Below are 24,270 nucleotides of genomic sequence, written 5' to 3'. Positions count from 1 at the left end.
ACAAGTTACTTTACCCCTCCAAATCTAAGTTTCCTGATCTTTAAAATGATAACAATACCACTTTGATCGAGTTTATTGGATAGCATAAAAATAGGTATGCAGTAAATATTAGTTCCTGTCCTTTTCTAAAATGTCTTCAAAGTCTATGACATTGTTTTAAGCATCTTCAGTGGTGAGAAGTTTTAATCTTTGATCATGGGTTGGATCATATACTAAAAGTGACTGTGCAAGCTAAGTTCAGTGAATGAGTGATCAAGACAGTTTTTATTTTAAAAGGTTTTACAGAAATAATCCAATGAGTCTGAGCAACATCTTGATCATATCATCATTAGTTTACCTTTTGAAGAAATTCTCAAAATTTTTCAAATTTTTACAGGTCATAAAATATTATTTGATCTGATTAACTGCATGCCTCTGACATGCAAATCATTTGAGAAAGTTGTCCACTGGAGACTCTGATGATTTGTTTTGGGATCACATAAGAAAAACATTTTATTATATATCACTATTTTCTTCAAAAAATGATTTTGCTCAATTTCCCTAGAAAGACTAGAACCAACTGTTGTGCCTAAAACAATCACTAATGCTGAGCTCCTACAAACCACAAGAGAAACAATCCCACTGATAGAGCCATACTTTATACTACTTTTATAATTTGCTAAGGATGTTTTTAATGTTCATCTAATTTTTCCTTCCATAATTTAAGCACATTCCCTCTTGCTCTATAGCCTATTAATAAGAGAACAAGTATATCTATATTCATGAAGTCTTTGGAATCAGAAGCAGTTATGAAATCACCCTTCATTCTTGCCTAAATAACCAAGGCAAATTAAATAACCCAAATCCCTCTGCTTTTGCTTAATGTTTTATCTTTTTGAAAGCTCAAGTTCTCACATGAAATATTAGGAAAAAAATGTTTACAGCCCTGGCTGGTTTGGCTCAGTGGTTAGAGCGTCGGCCTGCGGTCCAGAGAGACCCAGGTTCGGTTCCTGCTAAGGGCACATACCTCGGTTGCAGTTTGTCCCCTGCCCTGGTTGGGTTGTGTGGGTGGCAGCCACTCGATGTGTCCCTTTCACATCTATGTTTCTCTCTGTCTCTCTCTCTCTCCCTCCCACTCAGGTGAGGATAAAAAAAAAAAATGTTTACATACTTTACAAGGATAATTAAGAAAAAACATAGACTTAAAATTACAGTTATGTAAACTAGCTATGTGGTAAGTATAATACAATTAATAATCAATGAAGACCCAGGAAAATTGTCGTTCATATATTAATTAATTCTACACCACGGTACTACTTCTAACATTCTAGAGCATGATAATCCTTACCAGGGGACTTTCCTTGCTGTGAGTTGCTTCTTCGCTCTCTGTATCTGGCTGGAGTGGATAGATCTGTGTCTTTATTAGGCTTGCTAGCAGACCCCATCTCTGAAATAAGGAATCCCATCTGTTCTGAAGGCAAGATATTCTCTGGTGGATTGGGCTGGCATTTTATACTGGCATCCACCTAAAATATTAAGCCCACTAATTATTCTGAATTTCCCCCAAATATCTACTAAAAGTTAAAATATTTTATCAGAGTTCTATTATAGAAACATGATCTAACAAACATGCTTGTAAACAACATTATGAACGATATTACCTTTGATTTTGTTGATTTAATCTGAATATTCAGTAGTAAGATGTACAGTTCCCCATACCCAAACCACTGAAATGTATGTGGAGCTAAAATATTTACTTATACCCAGAGAAATATTTACCATGAAGCTTGTTGATTTTTTTTTAGTAAAAGTCACACACAAAAATTTATAATTGGTTAGTATCACTGTATTTTTTCACTCTAGCATCCCTTCCATCAGGTTTCCCCTCCTATTGGTCATACTGGAATGGCCATAGGCATAATCCTGATGGATGTCAGTGAGGACACTTTATTCTACTACTTTTGTATTCTTTGTCTTAAAGAGGCCCTCAACCCCTATAAAATCTAGATCTTCCCTGCTTATGAGATATGAGTTTCTTATTTGGAGTTCCTAAATTTTCATTGGAATGTCAAATCCCTTCGTCAAGGTGATCAACTTCTGAAATATTCTATTTCTTTATGAATTTATTTTAAAATAAAACCATATAATGAAGCAAAACTAGAAGTTAAAATTATAGCTTTCAAAAGCAGTGATGTTCAAATATACTTTTTAAAGAAAAAGTAACTATGTGAAATGCAATTTTAAGGTATGAAATCTAATATTCTGGCAAAAACAAAGATAAATTTTGTGTTCTTTACATAGGAATATTTGAAACATAATGGGCCTATATTTGGTCTACTGAATTTTTATTATTTTAATACATAATAGACTGGGTTCTCAAAAGCTGGGCTCAAAAAGAACAATGAGCTCTGGCCAATTTGGCTCAGTGGTTGGAGTGTTGGCCCACCGACCGAGGTCATGGGTTTGATTCCAGTCAAGGGCATGTACCTGGGTTGCAGGTTCTATCCCTGGGCCTGGGTAGGGTCGTGCAGGGGGCAATTGATCAATGTATCTCTTTCACATCTATGTTTCTCTCTATCCCCCTCCCTTCCTTCCACTCTATCTAAAGAAACCAATGGAAAAATATCCTCAGGGGTGGATTAACAACAACAAAAAAGAACAATGAGTTGATAAAAGCATTAAGATATTTAGATCTAAAATTAGAGCTAAAAAATAATGCATTTAAAAACTGCCTAATGCCCAGCTGGTGTGGCTCAGTGGATTGAGCATCGTCCCATGTACCAAGAGGTTGCTGGTTCGATTCCCAGTCAGGGCACATGCCCCGGTTGTAGCCTCCATCCCTAAAAGGGGGTGTGTGAGAGGCAGCCAATTGATGTTTCTCACTCACTGATGGTTCTATCTCTCCTTCTCCCTTCCTCTCTCTCAAAAATCAATAAAAGCATTTTTTTTTTTTTTTTTTGTAAAACTACCTAAAGCCCTGGCCGGTTTGGCTCAGCGGTTGGAGTGTCGGCCTGCGGTACAGAGAGACCTGGGTTCGGTTCCCGCTAAGGGCACGTACCTCGGTTGCAGTTTGTCCCCGGCCCTGGTCGGTCATGCGGGTGGCAGCCACTCGATGTGTCCCTTCACATCGATGTTTCTCTCTCTCTCTCTTCCTCTCTCTCCCTCCCGCTCTATCTGAACAAAAAATGGAAAAATGTCCTCGGGTGAGGATAAAAAAAAAAAAAAAACTACCTAAAAATTATGTTGGGAATTTCTAACAATAAAGACATTTTTCAGTCTCATTAAAGAAAAAATCCAAAATGAAGGAATGAATACACAAACACACACACACACACATACACACATATATCTCAGGCTAAAAACTACTTAAGTTATTAAGAAAAAAATACTTAAGTTAATTCTAAAACTCTGATTTTATTTTGTGTGTGCTTATTTAGAATTGAAGTTTATTCATTTTCTGGTCAAAAACTAACAGCAATAAAGGAATTAGCCTCTACCTTCAGAACATGTCTCAAACTGGAGTCAGAATTCTGCTTTAGGAATGCAGGTATTTATAAAGAAACTGAAACATAGTACTCACAAGTCTATTAGAATTCAATAATGCTGTAAGAAAGTATAAAAAGACCTCCAACCATCTCATTTCCATGCTACAAATGGCTAGGAAGTTCTGATATTATCTGTCAGATAAACTATCCCTTTTCAGTAGTGGAATTTAATCAGCCGAGCACACCTAGTCCATCTAAATTAAGACAGGAAGCAAACTCAAGGAATGCTTTTAACATGAAAATAAGTCTTATACAACCACGCTCAATCAGACTGCCTCTCTAGAGGTTGACTTCAGACCATAACATAGTGAGAGGATGCTTGAGGGCTAAGGTTACTTCTTTCTGTATCTTTTGTGCAGAACCACTGGGACATGATCCTTCTAGGAAGCACAATAAATTGGTATTAAACCCAAATTAAATCTGAACAAACTCTCCACTAGAACAGCAGGAAAACTAGGTACTTTAAGCTTTCTTAGCTTAAACTTTTTATTTTCCCCTTACCTGGTGTGGACTAAATGGTAGCCCCTCCTGCACAAATACTACTGAAGGTGGAGATGGATTATGACTTAGTTGCTCCTTCAGTTTGACATGAGCTTGTTGGATGGCTGCAGATTCCTGCATTGTAGTATTTTCAACAGGCTGAGCTGTGTGGATGGTATACATGTACTCAGGTGACTGTGGTAGAGAGCAGGTAATTGCTTGTTCTGTTCCGACCACAAAAGATGTAATATCTGAACCTACAGGAGTAAGTGGCTCCAGCTGGCTAGCCTGACTTGTGGAAGACGGATTGGTATTGCTTGAATTAGCTAGGATATGTTGGCCTCTGTTAGACTGAGATGTTGGACACTGATTCTCAACAGGCTCCACCTTTACCATCTCCAATTTAGGAGAGGAATGCAACTCATCTAAGATCCGAAAAACAGCCTCTAGGTTTACTTCTGTCTTTTTATTTTCATCAGTAGTACCACAAGGCCAATTAGAAGGCAGAAACTCAACTGGATAAGAGGATGGCATTGGAGGATTCTGGGAAAAGAGAAAATAGGACTGTTTGGATAGAAAATCAAATATGAGATTAAGGAGGAAAGAAACAACATATAGGCTGATGAATGCTAAATATAAATAGATTAAACTTAAAGTTTACTAAAAAACTTGAAAACCAATCAACTTTTCAGTAGTGGTAGCTTCAATTTTATTGTTAACATTTACTTAGCAACTATTATATGCCAACCACTATGCTAAGTTTAATACTGGAATGAACCAATAATTCTCAGGAATAAAGCATACAAAATCAAGACTGTCTACCCAAATACCTAATTTGCTGATAAAATGTCTATATACCAAGTTCTTCCATAAAGGTTGACAGACAAAAACATCACTGTGTCTATCATATACTGTTTTAGAAATGTAGTAAGGAAATTTCAAACACAGGATGCTCACAAGTCCACCAACGCTTCTATAGATTCAGGGGGAGGTACTGTTCCAAATAATCTGAGAAAAAATGGATGGAATATTGACTGTCCTTTAGTTCCTGAGACTGTTTATTTTTAATAATAAAACAATAGCCCTGGCCGGTTTGGTTCAGCGGTTAGAGCGTCGGCCTGCGGTCCTGAGAGACCCGGGTTCGGTTTCCGCTAAGGGCGCGTACCTCGGTTGCAGTTTGTCCCCGGCCCTGGTCGGTTGTGCGGGTGGCAGCCACTTGATGTGTTCCTTTCACATCGATGTTTCTCTCTCTCTCTCTGTTCCTCTCTCTCCCTCCCACTCTACCTGAACAAAATATGGAAAAATGTCCTCGGGTGAGGATAAAATAATAATAATAATAATAATAATAATAATAATAATAAAACAATAGATTAAAAATAGCTGTCATGCCCTGGCCAGTTTGGCTCAGCAGTTAGAGCATTGGCCTGTGGTCCGGAGAGACCCGGGTTCGGTTCCCACTAAGGGCATGTACCTTCGGTTGCAGTTTGTCCCCGGCCCTGGTTGGTCGTGCGGGTGGCAGCCACTCGATGTGTCCCTTTCATGTCGATGTTTCTCTCTCTCTCTCTCTGTCTTCCTCTCTCTCCCTCCCACTCTATCTGTACAAAAAATGGAAAAATGTCCTCGGGTGAGGATTAAAAAAAAAAAAAAATAGCTGTCATGCCCAGCTGGTGTGGCTCAGTGGTTGAGCTTCAACCCATGCACCAGGAGGTTGCCAGTTCAATTCCTGGTTAGGGCACGTGCCCAGCTTGTGGGCCAAATCCCCAGTGGGGGGCAGCCAATCAATTTTCTCTCTCGTTGATGTTTCTCTCTCTCTCTAAAATCAATAAAGAAAAAAAATTTTTAAATAGCTGTCACTTCTAGATTCATCTTTAAGATGTATTCTCTTATACAATGTACTTTGCACAGAGTAGGCATTCAATTACGTGTGGTGATAAATGAAGTAATGACTAAATAAAACATATAGTGCATTGATGTTGCCAAACACACTACAAAGACTGTATCAATGATTTGAAGAACACTAATGCCAAACAATGTAAATTTAATGGTTCACTCATCAAGCTACTTTACTATACCCAACACCACCATTTATTGAGTTTCTCACTATGTACCAAATGTAAAAAAGTGCTTTACATATATTATTTCATTTTTTTTTTTTTTTTTTTTTTTTTTTTTTTTTTATCCTCACCCGAGGACATTTTTCCATTTTTTTGTACAGATAGAGTGGGAGGGAGAGAGAGGAAGAGAGAGAGAGGGAAACATCGATGTGGAAGGGACACATCGAGTGGCTGCCACCCGCACGACCAACCAGGGCCGGGGACAAACTGCAACCGAGGTACGTGCCCTTAGCGGGAACCGAACCCGGGTCTCTCCGGACCGCAGGCGGACGCTCTAACCGCTGAGCCAAACCGGCCAGGGCTTCATTTAACCCTTATAAGAGGCCTATGAAATGTGCTAATCTCCACTTCTAAATAATGAAACTGAAGTTCAGAGAAACTTCATAATTTACCCCAAATCATAATTTGATAGCGTGAGGTTTCAAACTTAGGGTTGCCTGACTCAAGGGCTCTTGCTCTTAACTATTATAATATGCTGACCATTCATGCACTCTCACCAATACCTACAGTCCAACTCATTGCATTTATTTCCAGAATGTCATCTGAAATACTTTCCCTTTTAAAAGCTTATGTCTATTTATCTTTATTTTCCTATAATAAACATGCCTTGTCCTTGTAGTAAGAAAAGGTCTTTAAAGATATTTTAAATGATTTATGACAAACATAATCAAGATACGAACACTATCAGAGTATGATTCAGGGGAGAGAGTGTCTGGATCCACAAACAAAAGCATCTAATTTGTGTGATAGATATGTCCCTCTAGTAAAGATAGACTGGACTATTTATGATTGATGATATATCTGCCATTATAAATGTTCAAATAAGCCCCCTGATCTGATCCTATATTCTTCAAACAACAATCTGATTATAATCTGACTTTCCATGTAGACTTTCTCAAAAAAAAAAAAAAGAATTTTTTTTTAAGTACTGGAATGCCACTAGTAAGATATCCTCTTAAGAATGGAAGCTATCTTAGCTACATAATATCAAAGGCAAACACATAATTCCAATCTTCAAGCAATTATAGGATAAAATGCAAAGCATAGAATTTAATCTTATCCTAGAAATAGCAATGTAAAACAACTGTTTCATAATAAATAATGAGAAGATAATTGAAGTACAATGTTTACAACATGGGAGCTAAAGGACCACCACTTAAGTTTCTCATTTTTTACATCATTTTTTTTCCTCTTAAAAAAAGTAATTCTATGCCATCTTGAAAGAATCTATCATTTGGTGACTTATATACTTTCAGGGTTTATCTGGTATTCATTTTACTGTGGAAGAGCCTAGAATAGCATTGTTCCAAGTAACTTTCCACAATGATGAAATGTTCTCTATCTATGCTGTACAATTTGGTAGCCACTAGCCCATGAGACTACAGAGCACATGAAATGTGGTTAGTGCGACTGAGAAATAAATTTTATTTAATTTTAATTTAAATAACTACATGTAGCTGGTTCCTACTATATTGGACAGTGCAGGCCTATAAGAATCCTCAGGCATCATTAATATCAACTCTTTTTTTAGAATTGAGAAAACTGAGGCCATAATCCACAGCTTACCTGTGGCTACTCACTAAGATAAAATTACACTCTGAAATCCTGCAAGATCAATACTATTGCACTCAATACACAGAGTATGTCCACTGTTCCAAGACCTTACCTGGAAGTAATTGCAGTGTGCATAGGTAGAGGCAGTGGGAGTGACACAACTACTGAGAGCGTCCATGTGGGTAGAAGGAGAGCAGCACTGTAACACAGCTGAAACAAATTCAAAATAGAAAGTCCATCAATCAAATAAACCTCTGTAGCATTCAAGGTACTACCTTCTTTCATCTTGGAAAAAAAAGTTTTCCTTTGTGGATGCAATAAAATATATTTAGTCCAATTAGGTGCTATTGTTTGTTGAAAACATGATAATAAATTAACTTTAAAAGTCACTTAAAAGTGTCATGTCTACTTTTATAAATGATTTCTTTAGCACTTAGACATTTTTGTACCCAACCAAACATTAGGTTAAAAGTAATTTCTTTTTGTTGAAAATATCAGAACATATTTGGAATTCCAAAATAATTATTTCAATCACTTTAATAGTAGCAAACATTTGGAGGAGGGTGTGTTTTTAAGGGTAAAATAAGTATGAAATACTCTCCAAACATTCCTACCATTATATAATGCATCCAGTGAGATCTATGCAAAAAATCATAGACAAGTGGTTAGAAAGTCAGATCCTAGCGCCAGACTGCCTGGCTTTGGAACCCAGATCCAAAAATTTAACAGCTGCATAACTTGAGTAAGGTCAATCTCTTTGGCATCCCATTAGCATAGGGATAATAGTTCTGGCCAGTTTGGCTCCGTGATTAGAGCATCAACCCTTGGACCAAAGGATCTCAGGTTTGATTATTCAAAGCAAGGTATATTTGATTTTGAAAACTACCTCTAAAGTTAAAAAAAAAAATTGTGAAAACCAGTTTGACTCAACAATTAGAATATTGTTCTGTGGTTCTCAGGTTCGTTTCCCAGTCAAAGGCACGTACCTGGGTTGCAGGTTTGATCTCTGGCCCTGGTCAGGGTCATGCAGGAGGCAACAAAACAATGTGTCTCTCTCATATAGAGGTCTCTCTCTCTCTCTATCTCTCCCTCCCTCCCTCCTCCCTTCCATCTTCTCTTAAAAAAAAATCAATGGAAAAATATCCTTGGGTGAATTAACAAACTAAAGAATAGAGATAATAATAGTGCCTACCTAACATGTTTGTTGTGAGGAATGAATAAGTTAATATGCACAGAGCACTTAAAATAGTACTGGCATACAGTAAGCAATTGATCAATAAATAGCTAACACTGCTATTATTTTAATTTAAAAAATACATTTTCCAAATTTTTTCTTTATAGCTAGGATACCATGAAAAGAATGAACTCTTTATACTGGGATAGCTAAACTTACAGATGCAGTCTTAAAAAAAGGTTGAGTCTCCTCTTTTTCAGAGAGACACTCCAGAACAAATGAAAACTAGTTACTATATCACACCGTTGAATTAAACAGAGGATGACATTTATTGAGCACCTACCCTGTTGCAGGCACAGTACTACGTGCTTTACATATACTGTCTCAGTTAATCCATACAACAATTGAATGAGGTATTACCATTACTTTATAAAAATAAGGAAACTAAAGGTCAGAGATATAAAATAATTTGCCAGAAGTCACAAAGCTGGTAGTGATAGATGCACTGATCAAACTGTAAAGCACAGAAATGCTCTTTAATATACCACAATACTTCCCTAGTCTTTCCTTCTTCCTAAAATGTAACATTTTAATTTTATTAGAACTCTACTTGCTGAATATTTTTAAGGTGTCTTCATTACAAGGTGCAACTTTCTCTTTTTATGTACACATTTTCATATTTCCAGTGTGCTAATAAAATTACTAAATAATCTCATTCTGTAATCTTTGAAAGTAAATCAGCCCAAGGATTGTAAAAATGCATTGAAATGCTTACCTATTTCTCCATTATTGACTACTGATACTTAAAATGTCAGAAGTTTGCCCTGGCCAGTTTGGCTCAGCGGTTTGAGTATCAGATCGCTGACCAATAAGCTGCGGGTTCGTTTCCAGATAAGGGCACATACCCTCAGTTGTGGTTTGTTCCTGGCCCTGGTTGGGGCATGCGAGAAGCAACCAGTCATCGATGTTTCTCTCTGTCTCTCTCTCTCCCTCCCTCCCACTCTATCTGATAACAAGTGAAAAATATCCTCGGGTGAGGAATAAATTTAAAAAAAAATTTTAAATGTCAGAAGTCCATAAAGGTATATTAGAAATAAATATTTTCTTATATAAATGTGCAATTTAAGGCATTACATTTTGAACATGGAAGGAAAAACTTGAAATAATGGACAGAATACTAGTTCCGAAAAAATTCAAGCTGTTGTCACTTCCTTTATCCTTGGAGATCATTCAAATTGACAATTAAAATGTTTTGAATTTGAATTTGGTTTCCTAGGATATTTGAAAACATAAATACCCTGAGAAATAAGTTAAATGAAAAAAAGCCAAACACCAAGGCAGGGTATGCAGGGTTTACCAAAATACTGAAATAAACTGGGATTTTTTTCTAGAGTTTTAACAGCTAAGGAATACCTAGCCCTCTAGCGGCAGGAAAAGACTCCGTCAGAAGCTGCAGTTTTACACCCATCAGGGCACCATCAACAGTGTGGTGTTAGACAGAGGGAAAGGGGGTGTCAGGGTAAGTGGAGGTGGGCAAAAGGGGAGAAAATGAGGATAGAAAGAACTTTGCTTAGAGCGATGTTCACACTAGCAGTGTATAAATGATGTTTTGTTGAGTTGTACACTTGAAACCTGTATGGTTTTGTGAATCAATGTCACTCCAATAAATTCAATGAAAAATAAAATAAATCAATGAAAGGTTATTAGCTTTATTTTTCTGATATTACTATGTCTGACTCCATTGGTTATACATTTTAAATAGCTGTTAAAGGTGTACTTTAAGCCCTGGTCAGTTAGCTCAGCGGTTAGAGCGTCGGCCTGTGGACTGGAGAGTCCCAAGTTTGGTTCCCGCTAAGGGCACGTACCTCATTTGCAGTTTGTTCCCGGCCCCAGTTGGGGTCGTGTGGGTGGCAACCACTCAATATGTCTCTCTCACATCGATGTTCCCCCCACTCCTGCTCTATCTGAAGATAAATGCAAAAATGTGCTCAGATGAGGATAAAAAAATAAAAAAGTGTACTTTAAAATAAATTTCTTGGAAAAATTAAATAGAATATAAAACAGAGAAAATATGTGTAGTTGATAGCTGATTTGGTATCTAAGGAAACAATAAAATAGTAAATATCCTTTAAAGTGTCCAGTAACAAATGAAAAGTATAAAGGACTCATGAAAAAAAGGACTTGAATAGATAATCCAAAAAATTCCTTAGTGGCTATTTCCTTACCTGTTCAGCCCTACAGTCAACAAAACAGAACAAAGCCAGGTATTAGTAAGCTTACTGAAAACTAAAATTTGGTGAGTCCTTAATACATGAAAAATTAATCTAGTGTGTATTATGAGTTTATCACTATGTCCTAAAAAAAATTCTTCTGCATAAAAAACTCTAGTGTTTTCCTGAAGGCAGTGTTAAGGTATTAAACTGCATAAAGGATGAAAAACTAGAATAACGAACAAGATTCTATTTCAGATATAAATATGAGTTGATTACATTTTTAAAAACAAATCTAATAATAAAAATAAAGCCAGATTACTAAAAACTATCTAAAGGTAAAACTAAAAAAAAATAATAGAGGTAAAAGTTTTCACTCCCACTATAGGTTACAAAAACAAGTTCATACAATTTAAGAAAACAAGTTCAACCCTGGCCGGTTTGGCTCAGTGGTTAGAGTATTGGCCTGCGGTCCAGAGAGACCCAGGTTCGGTTCCCACTAAGGGCATGTACCTTGGTTGCAGTTTGTCCCCGGCCCTGGTTGGGTTGTACAGGTGGCAATCACTCGATGTGTCCCTTTCACGTCGATGTTTCTCTCTCTCTCTCTCCCTCCCACTCTATCTGAACAAAAATATCGAAAAATGTAGAGGATAAAAAATAAAATAAAATAAATGTTTTAAAAAAAAGAAAACAAGTTCAAAACATATAATGAAAATATTTGAACAAGAATCCACTCCAGAATAGTAATGTCAAAAGTGAGAAAATGGCTCTAGCCAGTTTGGCTTAGCGGTGAGAGTGGTGGCTCAAGGACTGAAAGGTCTCAGGTTCAATTCTTGGCCAAGGGCTCCTACCTGGGTTGCAGGTTCCATCCCCAGCCAATCGATGTGCTCTCTCACATCTCCCCCTCCCCCTGCCTTCCACTCTATCTAAAAAAATCAATGGAAAATATCCTCAGGCGAGGATTAATAACAACAAAAAAGTGAGAAAATGCCCGATATAAATGCTCAAAAGGAAAAACATCCTACTAGTAATTTCAAGATAAGTTATGATAGCAACTAGAACCCAAATATCTCCTCATTTATAATTAGGTAAAAAAAAGGTAACCTGGGCATATTCCCAAAAGAAGTGAGAGCAACAGAGATACTTGTGAACCTGTGCAGGAGCATTATTCACAATAGACAAAAGCAACTCAGAGTCTATCAACAGATGAACAGATAAACAGAATGTGGTACATACAAACAATGGAAAACCATTTGGCGTTAAAAAGGAAGGAAATTTTGACACATGCTACATTAATGAACCTTGAAGATATTATGCTGAGTGAAATAAGCCAATCAATATGAGTCCTCTTATATGAAATTCCTACAGTTGTCAAATTCTCCAAGACAGAAAACAGAATGATGATTGCCAAGAGCTAGGAAATGTGAAGTCAATGTTTAATGGGTATGCAGTTTCAATCGTGGAAGATGAAAAAGTTCTGGAAGTGAATGGTGGTGATGCGAGTACAACAAGGCAGATGTATTTAGTACCAGAGAACTGTACACTAAGAAGTGGCTAAAACGGTAAATTCTATGTTTTGTATATTCTACCTCAATAAAAAGAAAGACAAATAATAATTATGCTTTTGCTTAATATCTTCTGGCAGCTAAAGAGAACTTCTTGGTGTGTCTACACCAAATCCTTCTTCCCATAATAACAAAATCAGGCCTTTACAAAAATCAGGCCTGACAATACAGACTACCTGAGCACAATAGTAAAAGCATCAGAAAGCTCTTTGTAACTCCAGATTCTATATTTGTTTGTGTATATTATGTAGGATTAGAAGCCTAAAGATCAAATCTTTAGAATTTATTTATTTATTTATTTATTTATTTTCCTCACCCAAGGACATTTTTCCATTTTTTGTTCTGATAGAGTGGGAGGGAGGGAGAGGGACACATCGAATGGCTGCCACCCGCACGACCAACCAGGGCCGGGGACAAATATACAATAATACAATACAATAATAAACATCATTCCCAGGTTTTGGCACTAAAAAATAAAAATGAATGAATAATAAATAAAACAATAAACAATTCTTTTTGTCTTGTTCCTGTTGCCCCATTTCATCACTGTGTATAGCACACTACATAATGAAACACCCCCTACAGCTATGCTGCTTCTGCAAGATAGAATATACATTTGTTTTGTTTTTCGTTTTTTTTATCCTTACCCGAGGACACTTTTCCATTTTTTGTTCTTAGAGAGTGGGAAGGGGAGAGAGAGAGAGAGAGAAACATCGACGTGAAAGGGACACATCAAGTGGCTGCCACCCACATGACCAACCAGGGCTGGAGACAAACTGCAACCGAGGTATGCGCCCCCAGCGGGAACCAAACCGGGGTGCCTCTGGACCACAGGCCGACGCTCTAACCGCTGAGCCAAACCGGCCAGGGCAGAATATACATTTGAATAAAATGGTAAGGCTATTACCTTGCAAAAAATGTATCCCCCCCCCACACACACACACAAAATCCCCATTGAAGCTCAACAGATGGGCACTACATAAGGATTCCCAATCAGCAGCTTGAGACCTACCAGTTATGTCTTCCACACCCTTGTGGGAGCTCTAAGTCAGTTGTCATTGTCAGGTCCTCCTTTCTGCCATTCCCTAGCTCTTACTTGGCTGGGATTAACATTGCAGGGACTGTACTGTCAAACCACACCATCACGTTTTTACTTAAAGAATATAATCTAGTTTTAAGAGATGTAAAGCATGCTCTTTTATTAAACTTCATTGCTGAGATATTAAAATGATTTCATTATAAGGTCATCTCCCCTATAAAATATATAATATGTATATAAATATATTTTTAAAAAGAAAAAATAATTCTGCACCAAGGACAGAGTTATACTATAGCAAGGTTCAGTGTATTTAGTTTTAATTTCATTACTATGACACAGTTTGAGGATGCAAAAGTTTCACTGAAAACATATATCTTTAGCCCTGGCTGGTTTGGCTCAGCGGTTGGAGCGTTGGCCTGCGGTCTAGAGAGACCCGGGTTCAGTTCCCGCTAGGGACACGTACCTTGGTTGCAGTTTGTCGCCAGCCCTGGTTGGTTGTGCGGGTGGCAGCCACTCGATGTGTCCCTTTCATGTTGATGTTTCTCTCTCTCTCTCTTCCTCTCTCTCCCTCCCACTCTATCTGTACAAAAAATGGAAAAATGTCCTCGGGTGAGAATAAAAACAAAAACAAAAAAAACCATATATCTTTAGCCCTAGCCAGTTTTGCTCAGTAGTTAGAGCATTGGCCCACAGACCAAAGGGTCGTGGGTTTGATTCCCAGTCAAGGGCACGTACCTGGGTTGCAGGTTTGATCCCTGTCCCCAGTCGGGGTCATGCAGGAGGCAACCAATCGATGTGTCTCTCTCACATCAATGTTTCTCTCTCCTCCTACCTCCCTTCCACTTTCTCTGAAAACCGATGGAAAAATATCCTCAGGTGAGGATTAACAAAACAAAAAAATATACCTTTATGCACCAACAGAATTTTCACAATTCTTAAGTACACATAAAATTTTATATATTGTTTAAAAATATGAGAACTTTTTGACGTTACTTAGGTGCATATTCCTAGGATTTTTATTAAGCATGCAGAAATGCACTTAAAAATAGAAATGCCCCTTATAAAGTAGTACCTTAAGAGAAGCGACTGAACTTGAATTTCTCATACCTGTTGGATAGTAGGCTTGGGAGTACTGTGCTGAGGGTGTGTAGTTACTATATTTTTGGGAGGAGTTGACCATTGTTTGAGGACCTTGCTGAACATGTACAGATGTGGCGCTGGGCTGCAGGGTATAAGTAACTTCAGTTGGAAACCTCTGCAGTACAGGAAATGGAACCCCTTTATCTGAAAAAGTGGGAGATGTTTCTACTTGTCCTGGGTGCATTCCAAGGGAGTTCTGCCATGTTCTAGGAGGAATCGGGGTCCGATCTAAACCTTTCAGAGGGAAGGTACTGTGGTTGTGGGATGAAGTTGATACGTAGGAATAAGGAGACAGACTATCTCGCCGGAATGACCGATGGAATTGTCCTACAGCCACTGGTCCTGCATAAAAGAAGAAGAGTACATTTATTAATTTCACATTACACCACTGGACATAGTAAACCAAAAGTCAAAAAATACATACTACTCTTCCCCTATGAAATGTTGAGTTTTCAGTCATTTTTAACATAACAGAAATTAAGTATTTAAAAACAAGTTCATGGACAACGAAGCTGGGGACAGGGTCGGGGGGATGGGGAGGAGGGTGTCAATGGGGAAAAAAATCTGTAACAAAAATAAATTAATAAAAATAAATTAAATTTTAAAAAGTTCAGAATCCAGAATATGAGATTACACATATAATGCTGAAAAAATAATCACATAAATTTTTGTTTGGTTTTCAATGTAACTGTATTAAGAGACAAAATGATCAAACTTTAAAATTAAATCAAATATTCAATGTGAAAAGCCTTTTATAAATTTTTATAAAGTCGTCTTACCTTTTACCTCAATTAATTGACCCAGATTTTTTCAATCTGTAAGCTACTTCCTAGAAGTTTTAGAAATTCCATTCTGTCTTTCAAATCATTTAAAAACCTTAATAATAGGCACAAGAACCCAGCCAGTGTGACTCAGTGGTTAAGCATCGACCCGTGCACCAAGAAGTTGCCGGTTAGATTCCTGGTCAGGGCACATGCCCAGGTTGTGGGTCCAATCCCCAGTGGGGGGCATGCAGGAGGCAGCCAATCAATGTTCTCTCTCATCAATGTTTCTATCTCTCTTTCCCTCTCTCTCTAAAATCAATAAAGAATAAAATAATAATAGGCACAAGAATAAGCACTCAACCATATACATAAAAGAAATAACTATGGAACAAATAAGAATTATAATACAAACCAAAACAGAATTTAATGTTCTTTGCTCCCTTTCAATTATAAAAATTATAATCTTCATCCTGGTTTGTGTGGCTCAGTGGTTGAATATCGTCCTGTGCACTGAAAGGTCACTGGTTCAACACACGGTCATGGCACAAGCCCAGGTTTCCGGTTCAATCCCTGGTCAGGGTGTGTACAGAAGGCAGCTGATCAATGTTTCTCTCACATTAATGTTTCTCTCTCTCTTTCTCTCTCCCTTCCTCTCTCTAAAATCAATTTAAAAAATATATTTTAAAAAATTATAATCTTTGCAGAAAAGTCAGGCTTGAAAACTTTGACTTAGTTCTCTTCTTTATTCCTTAAATCAATCAATTTTCCATGGTCTTTTTTTCTTCAGAGTACCTCTAGCAGTGTCCCTTCCTAGATTTCAGTGGCTCTCAAAACCTAATTAACATCTGAGTCACCTAGAGCATTTGTTTGTTAAAAATCCACATACTCAGGCCCAGAAATTCGATTATTTGCTTTCTCTTATCTAGCAACATAGAAAGGAATTAAAAAGTGGATATGAGGAAGAGATAGGGCAATACTATGTAACGAGAAAAAGGAAAATATAAATATTACAAGCTGAACTTATTTTATAGACTGTGGTTCTTGAACACAAACAACGGTAGCCTAATTTATTTCTAGAGAAAGCTTTATGTATTAAGTTATGTGGTTCACAAATGCCATTCAATTTGTTTTTTTTTATCCTCACCGGAGGACATTTTTTGTTCAGATAGAGTGGGAGGGAGGGAGGGAGGGAGGGAGAGGGAGAGAGAGAGGGAGGGAGAGAGAGAGAGAGAGAGAGAGAGAGAGAGAGAGAAATTGACATGAAACGAACACATCGAGCCCTGGCCGCTTTGGCTCAGCGGTTAGAGCATCAGCTCGAGGATCATAGAGACCAGGGTTCGGTTCCCGCTAGGGGCACATGCCTCGGTTGCAGTTTGTCCCTGGCCCCAGTTAGGGTTGTGCAGGTGGCGGCCAGTCGATGTGTCTCTCTCACGTCGATGTTTCTCTTTCTCTTCCTCCTCCCTCTCTATCTAAAGATGAATGCAAAAATGTCCTCAGGTAAGGATTAAAAAAAAAACGGACATATGAGTGGCTGCCTCCCGCACAATCCAACGGGGGCCGGGACAAACTGCAACCAAGGTACATGCCCTTAGTGGGAACCGAACCCGGGTCTCTCTGGACTGCAGGCGGACGCTCTAAATGTTGAGCCAAACCGGCCAGGGCATTCAATTTGTTTTAATAAACAAATCCCTAACACAGAGGAAAAGTCTAATTTATATGCTACACATCTGTTAAACTACATGGTAAAAAATGGCACTCAAATACTTTTTCAAATATTTAACCTGTAAACCTATTCTACATGTTACACACCATTTATTTTATTTCAACAGTGTTTAGTTCCTCTAAAGAATAAAGCATCATAGTGTGCTCCTAACCGCTACTGGTTTGGCCCTGCCTGATTCAAATTGATTTTCTGCTCAAATAAACTCTTAAAAAAAGTAATAAAATAAAAATAGCATGACTGTCAAAAAATAAACACATACATACAAATAGACACAACAATTCTGGAACCCTGGAAATCAAGAGCTCTAATCCTAATGGGGGAAAAAAATCTTAGTTACGAAGAATATATTTATATCATACAGCTTTAAAAATTACTTTTCCTCTTTTCCCTTAAAGAACCAAAAATAGTTTTTATGCTACTTGACTAGCAATCCCATATACATACATTTTTAACTCACCACTGACTATTCTCTTTTAAAACCTAGAAACATTTTTTATTTTTCACAACAGGTATTTCTGAGGTCCAAAACTACTCAACACTTGATTTTTCCTCTACACTTCACCTGTTGTTAGTAGGCAGTTAAATACACATGAGCAGAGTAGGAACGATAGGCCAGGTGCAGAGGGTTATCACGGCATAGAGCCCCAGTTGTCTAGTAATGGGCAAAACTACAAGCCCTTTCAAGACCACTCCCTTAAGCATTAACCCCTGGAAATGACATCTAGACCTCAGTTGTGTTTCATTTAGCTCCAGGCTCAGAAAAAGCAGCAAAACCAGTCAGGACCAGGTGGCACCAACCAATTAGTGGAGACGAGGACCCTGAGCAGACACAACTGGAAAGCTAATGAACATTCTATTGAGATCCTACCTAAAGACCCCCAGATAAAAACCCTCAGGATGGAGGCCCCTGTGGAGCACCTGTGCCTTTTACCACCCCCTTACCCCCAGGTAGGTTTTCCTTGCTCTTTCTCCTAAGCTCCAAGGGCCCTTCTTTTGCCTCTGTAACCTGTTTCCTGAACCCATTTCTTCTACAGCTCACTTCTTCTACCTTTGTGACTTTCTTTTTTTAATTGTTGCAAATATTACAGATGTCCTTTTTCCCTATTGACCCCCTCCTCTTGCTCCCATTCCACTCCTGCTTTCCCAACCTAATGTTTGTGTCCATTGGTTGCGCCTCAGTGACTTTCTAAGTAAACTTTCTCTTGTGAGTCTTGACTCTAAATTCTTTCTATCCAGAACTCAAGTACTGAGGTAGCTGAACTGAGATCTGGTGTGACTCCATGGGTCTAACGCCTGGTACCGTTTTTCCACCGCTAACAGTGCTAAAACTACATATTGCTACCGTGTGCAATAGCTCACTAATCCTTTTAGTACCTTCTTTCAGGTTAAGCTGTTGATGAATTTTTAGACTGTCAATAATTAAAACAGTTAATTAAAAAATTCTCTACCTTACTGACATTCCTCAGAAGAGGGAATGGGGAGGGAATGGGGGGGGGGGTGGGGGGGGAGAGATAAACCACCGAACTTATATGCATGTATGCATGACCAATGGACATGGACAACTAAGCTGGGGACGGGGCGGAGGTGGGGTGGGGTGGGGTGGGGGGTGCCAATGGGGTAAAAAGTTAAAATATCTGTAACAAAAAAATAAATAAAAATTCATAAAAAAAAAAAATTCTCTACCTTGATTTCTCAATTTCTGATCTAAATCTGAAATAAAATATAAATTCTACTTCTGTTAAGATTAATTATGAGTGATAGCCAAATATTTTACATGTTTTAGATGCTGCTAATGTAAGGACACTGTTAGGATTTGAAGGACATTCCTTTAAATTTGTTTGTTTTTTGAAATAAAAATCTAACCCTGGCCTGTTTTGCTCCGTGGTTAGAGCGTCGGCCCACAAACCAAAGAGTCGTGGGTTTCACTCCAGTCAAGGGCACATAACCTCAGCTGCAGTTTGTCTCCGGCCCTGGTCTGGGTTGTGCAGGAGGCAACCAGTCGATGTCTCTCTCTCACATCGATATTTCTCTCTCTCTCTCTCTCTCTCTCTCTCTCTCTCTCTCTCTCCCTCCCTCTATCTGAAGATAAACAGAAAAATATCTTTGGGTGAGGATGAAAAAAATAATCTAAAACATGTTCATCTCTTATTTATTCTTCTGTTAAGGGTTACCTCATAGGGTTCCATTCCAAGTTTACAGATCACCTATACTGATGAATACCTTTACTGATGTATTTGACAAAGTTTAAATCCAGAATTCTGGAACTGTAAAGCAAGATGAATTTTTGTTCTTAGAAATTCTATTCTTTCTGTATAGATGAATCTGAACTAATCAATTCCCACAAAAAAAAAAACAAAAAAACCACTTGCCTCTTGTCCAAAATCTGCCTTTTGAGAGCTTGGTAGCACCAGGCAAAGAATGAGTATCTATGATTCAGACTTGTTATGTCACTTAGTTTAGAAAGTTTTAACAGATATTTTAAAAATTGCCACTAAAACAAAGTAACAGTCCAGTCAGTGTGGCTCAGTGGATTTAGCATAGTCCCATGGCCTGAGAGGTCCCAGTTTGATTCCCAGTCAGGGCACATGCCCAGGTTGCAGGCTCATTCCCCAGAAGGGGGCATACAGGAGGCAGCCAATCAATGTTTCTCACATGGATGTTTCTCTCTCCCCCTTCCTTCCTCTCTAAAAACAAACAATAGAAACTTTTTTTTTTTAATTAAAAGCAAAATAACAAAAGTGGACAAATGAGCCCTGGCCGGTTTGGCTCAGCGGTTAGAGCGTCGGCCTGCGGTCCTGAGAGACCCGGGTTCGGTTCCCGCTAAGGGCACGTACCTCGGTTGCAGTTTGTCCCCGGCCCTGGTCGGTCGTGCGGGTGGCAGCCACTCGATGTGTCCCTTTCACATCGATGTTTCTCTCTCTCTCTCTGTTCCTCTCTCTCCCTCCCACTCTACCTGAGCAAAAAATGGAAAAATGTCCTCGGGTGAGGATAAAAAAAATTAAAAAAAAAAAAAAAAAAGTGGACAAATGAAAAAAGGAAAACCGTGATTCTCACATTTCTTATCAAGCACATTCTCAAAAAGCATAAAAAACAGCTGGCTCAAAGATCTAGATAAGAGAACTAGATCCTAAAACAGAGGATTGTACTGTAAGAGAGAAGTATTCAAACCCTAAACTGAAGTAGAACACACAAAAAAAACAAAATGGAAACTAAGAATTAGCAGTGTAGTCAGGCATATACTCAAAGCAATTCAAGCAGATTAACATTAGGTGAGAAAAAATAAAAGAGCCAAAGACTTAGAACATGGAATTAAAGCAAAACAAAGTTGGGCCAGTATTCTTGAACTTAGAATTACATTCCACCCAAACTAGTAACACAATTCCCTAGTGAATCAAGCCTATGGTGTAGGCAATCCACACCTGACATACCATACCAACAAGGTAGAATGGTAAAACAAAACAAAACAAAACAAAACACACATACTCACAAAAACAGAAAATTCATGAATAACCTAAGTATACATGGACTGATGTATTATTTATACTGAAAAAGTTTGAATTACATGTTTTTCAACAAATAATCTTTAAGATGCTGGCCAACTGAAATAGAACTGAAGAAAATCAGATCCTAGAGAGCCCCTGTATTTCTTCAATTAAAATGGACTCTACTTTAGAATACAATTGAGTTTAAGATACATGAAAGAAATAGAAAATCAGAGAAGAGAAAAAAGTGAGCAGAGTTGGTTTTTATGTTTATATGTATATATGTATTTTTTTTGTTTAATGGTCATCCCATTTCTCTCAAGAACACATTTTCCAGTCTTTTCTCCTTATACTTACCAGATACACAATCTGCAAATCAAATATCCATGACAGAGATTCTGTGAAATGTATGCCATAGTATTGTCTCCATTGCCTTTCCCCATTCGATTCCCCAGTAACATCAATGGCCATCATATGGAAGTTGCTTAATATTCCTTCAGAATTCCTTTAGAACATTCCTACGCCACTGCTATTTTTCCAACTTGTTACTAGAACTCTAACCTAATTCCTTATCTTCTAAACTCCACAGACACAACCTAGTCCTTTATCTTCTAAATTCCAAACAAAGTGCTACCACATTCATAATTCTTGGCTCACATTTGTCTATTTTTTAAGTTTTCCCTAACTGAAAAGTAAACCAGAAATCTTTGTTAAATCCATGTTAACATGCTGAAAATGTTTCTATTACTCTCCTACTTGAAGGTAAGGAATAAATTCTCAATATTATATCCTGTTGCTCTCCTGGAGTTCATATCATAGATTCCTTAAACAGAGAAAGAGAATATTGCCACTCTTACTTTCCTGGAAGAAAAGGAAGAGCATCAGAAATCAAGTTTATAAAATAATTTTCTATCACAAGAATTTCTGAACTTTTAGTAAATACAGATTTAAAAATATGAATTTTTTCAAATACTGAAAGATTACAGCCAATAGTGAAAAATTCAAAGGCCATAAATGTGAGCTTTCTAAAATTCTTTGTAACTAAAACTTGACAGCTGTAAAGAAAATCATTTTTGCCTTACATGCGTCCAACTACAACCTATTAAAATAAGCATCAGTTCTAATTAGCTACAAGGAAAGAATTGTTTGGCCAATTCATCCTACAAAGGAACAATACCTGGTAAACAATAAAACACAGTATTATATTTCTGCTCTTAAGATACATAAACAATGTCTTATTCTATACATTACTTGGAGCCTAAAATAGAATTATTGTCAGAACTCTTCTAAGATTTCTTAGTCGTGTCAATGGGTGGAAGATGGTGCATCTCTTCAAGGACAAACCTCCACCCAAGGTACCTTGTTCACTTTCCCTTGGTTGGTATAAACGGCCTAAGTTTTCCTTATTAACTTGGCTATGACTCGGTTCCTTCCTACCTTGACCTTCATCATACTCCCATGCATCCCGGGTGGTAGCTCCATATGCTTCTCACCAGAGCAAAGCAGACCCTTTGTGTTTCTTCCAAACTGGGTGCTTCGACAAAGGGCTACTTATTCTGGATGCCCACAGGTCTCAAGAAGGTAAATGGCTACGGAGGTATGGGGTCCAAGAGAGGCTAAAGCGGGGTCCCTTTGGCCGCTGGTGGTCATAGGAAGGGCTAAATGCCTAGGGAACTTTCCAGAGAAGGCACTGATATGAAGGGGGTGCTGGTGCTCCCGAGAACGGTGGCGGTGACATGACCTACTGCCGGGGAAGCACAGGAGAAAGTGGATGCTGGGCGCATTTCGGATACCTCAAAAGTGAGGACGTGCGACAATGTCTTTGAGGTGGCGGTTGCTCCCTGAGCCCATGTGCCTGCGGTGGGCGAGGGCACCAGAGGCCCGATGGACTCACCGTGTGGATCCGGCCGGGGCCCCGCGGGCGGCGGCGGCGGCTCCTGGTGCTGCAGCGGGGGCGTGGCGGTGGAGGCCGAGGAGGAGGCTGAGGCGGAGGCCGAGGCGGAGGCCGAGGTGATGAGGAGCCTCTGGAAGCGGTTGGGCGGGCGGCAGGGCACCTTCAGGCCGGCCGCCAGCTTGGCCTTGTTGGCGCTGGTGAGCCTCTTGAGGTGCACGAGCAGCTGCGGCTGGTCGCGGCGGAAGTGCGGGCTGTGGAAGTGGTGGAGCGGCCCGTCGCCGGCCGGCCCGCCGCCCCCCGGCCCCGGCCCGGGCCCCGCGGCGCCCGGCCCGCCCAGCACCACCTTGCGGAAGCCGTAGAGGTTGAGCTGGCGGATGAAGCTGGTAAAGTTGGTGGTTTTGAAGAGCTCGGGCTCGGTCCCCGCGGCCCCGACGCCGCCACCCCCGCTGCCCCCGGAGCCACCGCCGCCTCCCGCTCCCGCCCCGGGCGGGCTGAGCAGTTCGGCCTCGAAGAGCGGCTGGTCGATGAGCAGCCCCTCGCCACGGCCGTCCCAGCGAATCGAGCGGTACCGAGGGCTGTTTACCAACCGCCACAGTTTGGCGGGGAAATTGTTGGGGTTGATGGGGGTGGAGAGCAGCGCCTCCTCCATCGCCCCCCGCCCGGGCCCTGGGCCTCGCCCCGCCGAGCCTGGCTCTCCTATCCCGTTCTCGATCCCCCCAGGCCTTCGCTTCGCCCTGCCCCCTCCTGCCAGCGCTCGGCCTTCACGGACCGGAGACCGTTGGCGTACGAGCCCTCGCCGCGCCTTCCAGCGCGGCCAATGGGGCCTCGAGTTCCCACCGCGCGCCCGGAAGAGGCGCCCGCCGGCCTGCCCCCTCGGGCGGCACACCCGGCGCACCCGGCCCGCGGGAAGCGCGTCGCCCCAGCCACGTGCGCCAGTGTGGGACGTGTGGGACGCGACTGGAGAAAGTCCCATTCCCTCGGACCGCCAACTTGAGTTGGGATTTGCTGCCCACCAGGTAGGGTTAAGTCCTGCAAAGAAACAAGCCCAGTTACCGCCTTGGAATACTGAGATCCCTGTCCTTCACCACGGCCAGCGTGCGGGCATTTAGAATTCAGGAAGTATGCCTTTGGCAGTCCAGTCCATCATTCTTGAGAACAAAGGGCCCAATTCTATAATCTTAGTATTGCCAACTGAATTGCTCATCTCTCCAAATAAAAATGGGAGTGGTGGGGTAGTATCCTGAGTAAACAAATTCACCTTTTAGATAGCATTTTATATATATTTAAATACACTTTTAAGCCAAGGTTTTGCTCAGGGCAATCTACTCCAGGTGGGACGAGAACTGAGGAGGGAGTCAGGAGAATATAGGCACAATCCTGTATGCCTGGTCAACCAACTGGTTTTAGACCTTAAAGAGAAATAAACCTCACAAGATGGGATAGAATTCTACTGAATAAGGTAACTCCCTATCCATTTGATAAATAAGAATGCAACAGGAGCTGTGCTGATAAAAAGAGAAGTCCATAAAAAAATGGAAAATGTTGGAAGGGGTATAATGTTTTAGTCCTTTCTCATGATCAAAGAAAAAAATGAGTATGTGTTAGGT

General features: G+C 39.7%; 1 protein-coding gene across 1 annotated transcript in view; it reads right to left on the bottom strand.

Moving 5' to 3' along the window:
- HSF5 (heat shock transcription factor 5) overlaps positions 1–23,312 on the bottom strand; it is a 38,917-nt gene extending 15,605 nt beyond the window's left edge. The window contains exons 1-5 of the mRNA XM_036268217.1: positions 22,664–23,312; positions 14,768–15,142; positions 7,785–7,882; positions 4,026–4,547; positions 1,328–1,505 (exon numbers count right to left, since the gene is read on the bottom strand). Coding sequence (XP_036124110.1) covers positions 1,328–1,505; positions 4,026–4,547; positions 7,785–7,882; positions 14,768–15,142; positions 22,664–23,312 — 1,822 coding nt within the window. The remainder of the gene's footprint in view (positions 1–1,327; positions 1,506–4,025; positions 4,548–7,784; positions 7,883–14,767; positions 15,143–22,663) is intronic.
- Positions 23,313–24,270: the final 958 nt, after the last annotated feature.

This window comes from Molossus molossus, unplaced genomic scaffold (assembly GCF_014108415.1).
Source record: "Molossus molossus isolate mMolMol1 unplaced genomic scaffold, mMolMol1.p scaffold_m16_p_19, whole genome shotgun sequence".
In the NCBI taxonomy this organism is placed as follows: domain Eukaryota; kingdom Metazoa; phylum Chordata; class Mammalia; order Chiroptera; family Molossidae; genus Molossus; species Molossus molossus.
Note: the sequence above shows the minus strand (reverse complement) of the source record. Positions and strands in the feature narration are given on the sequence as shown.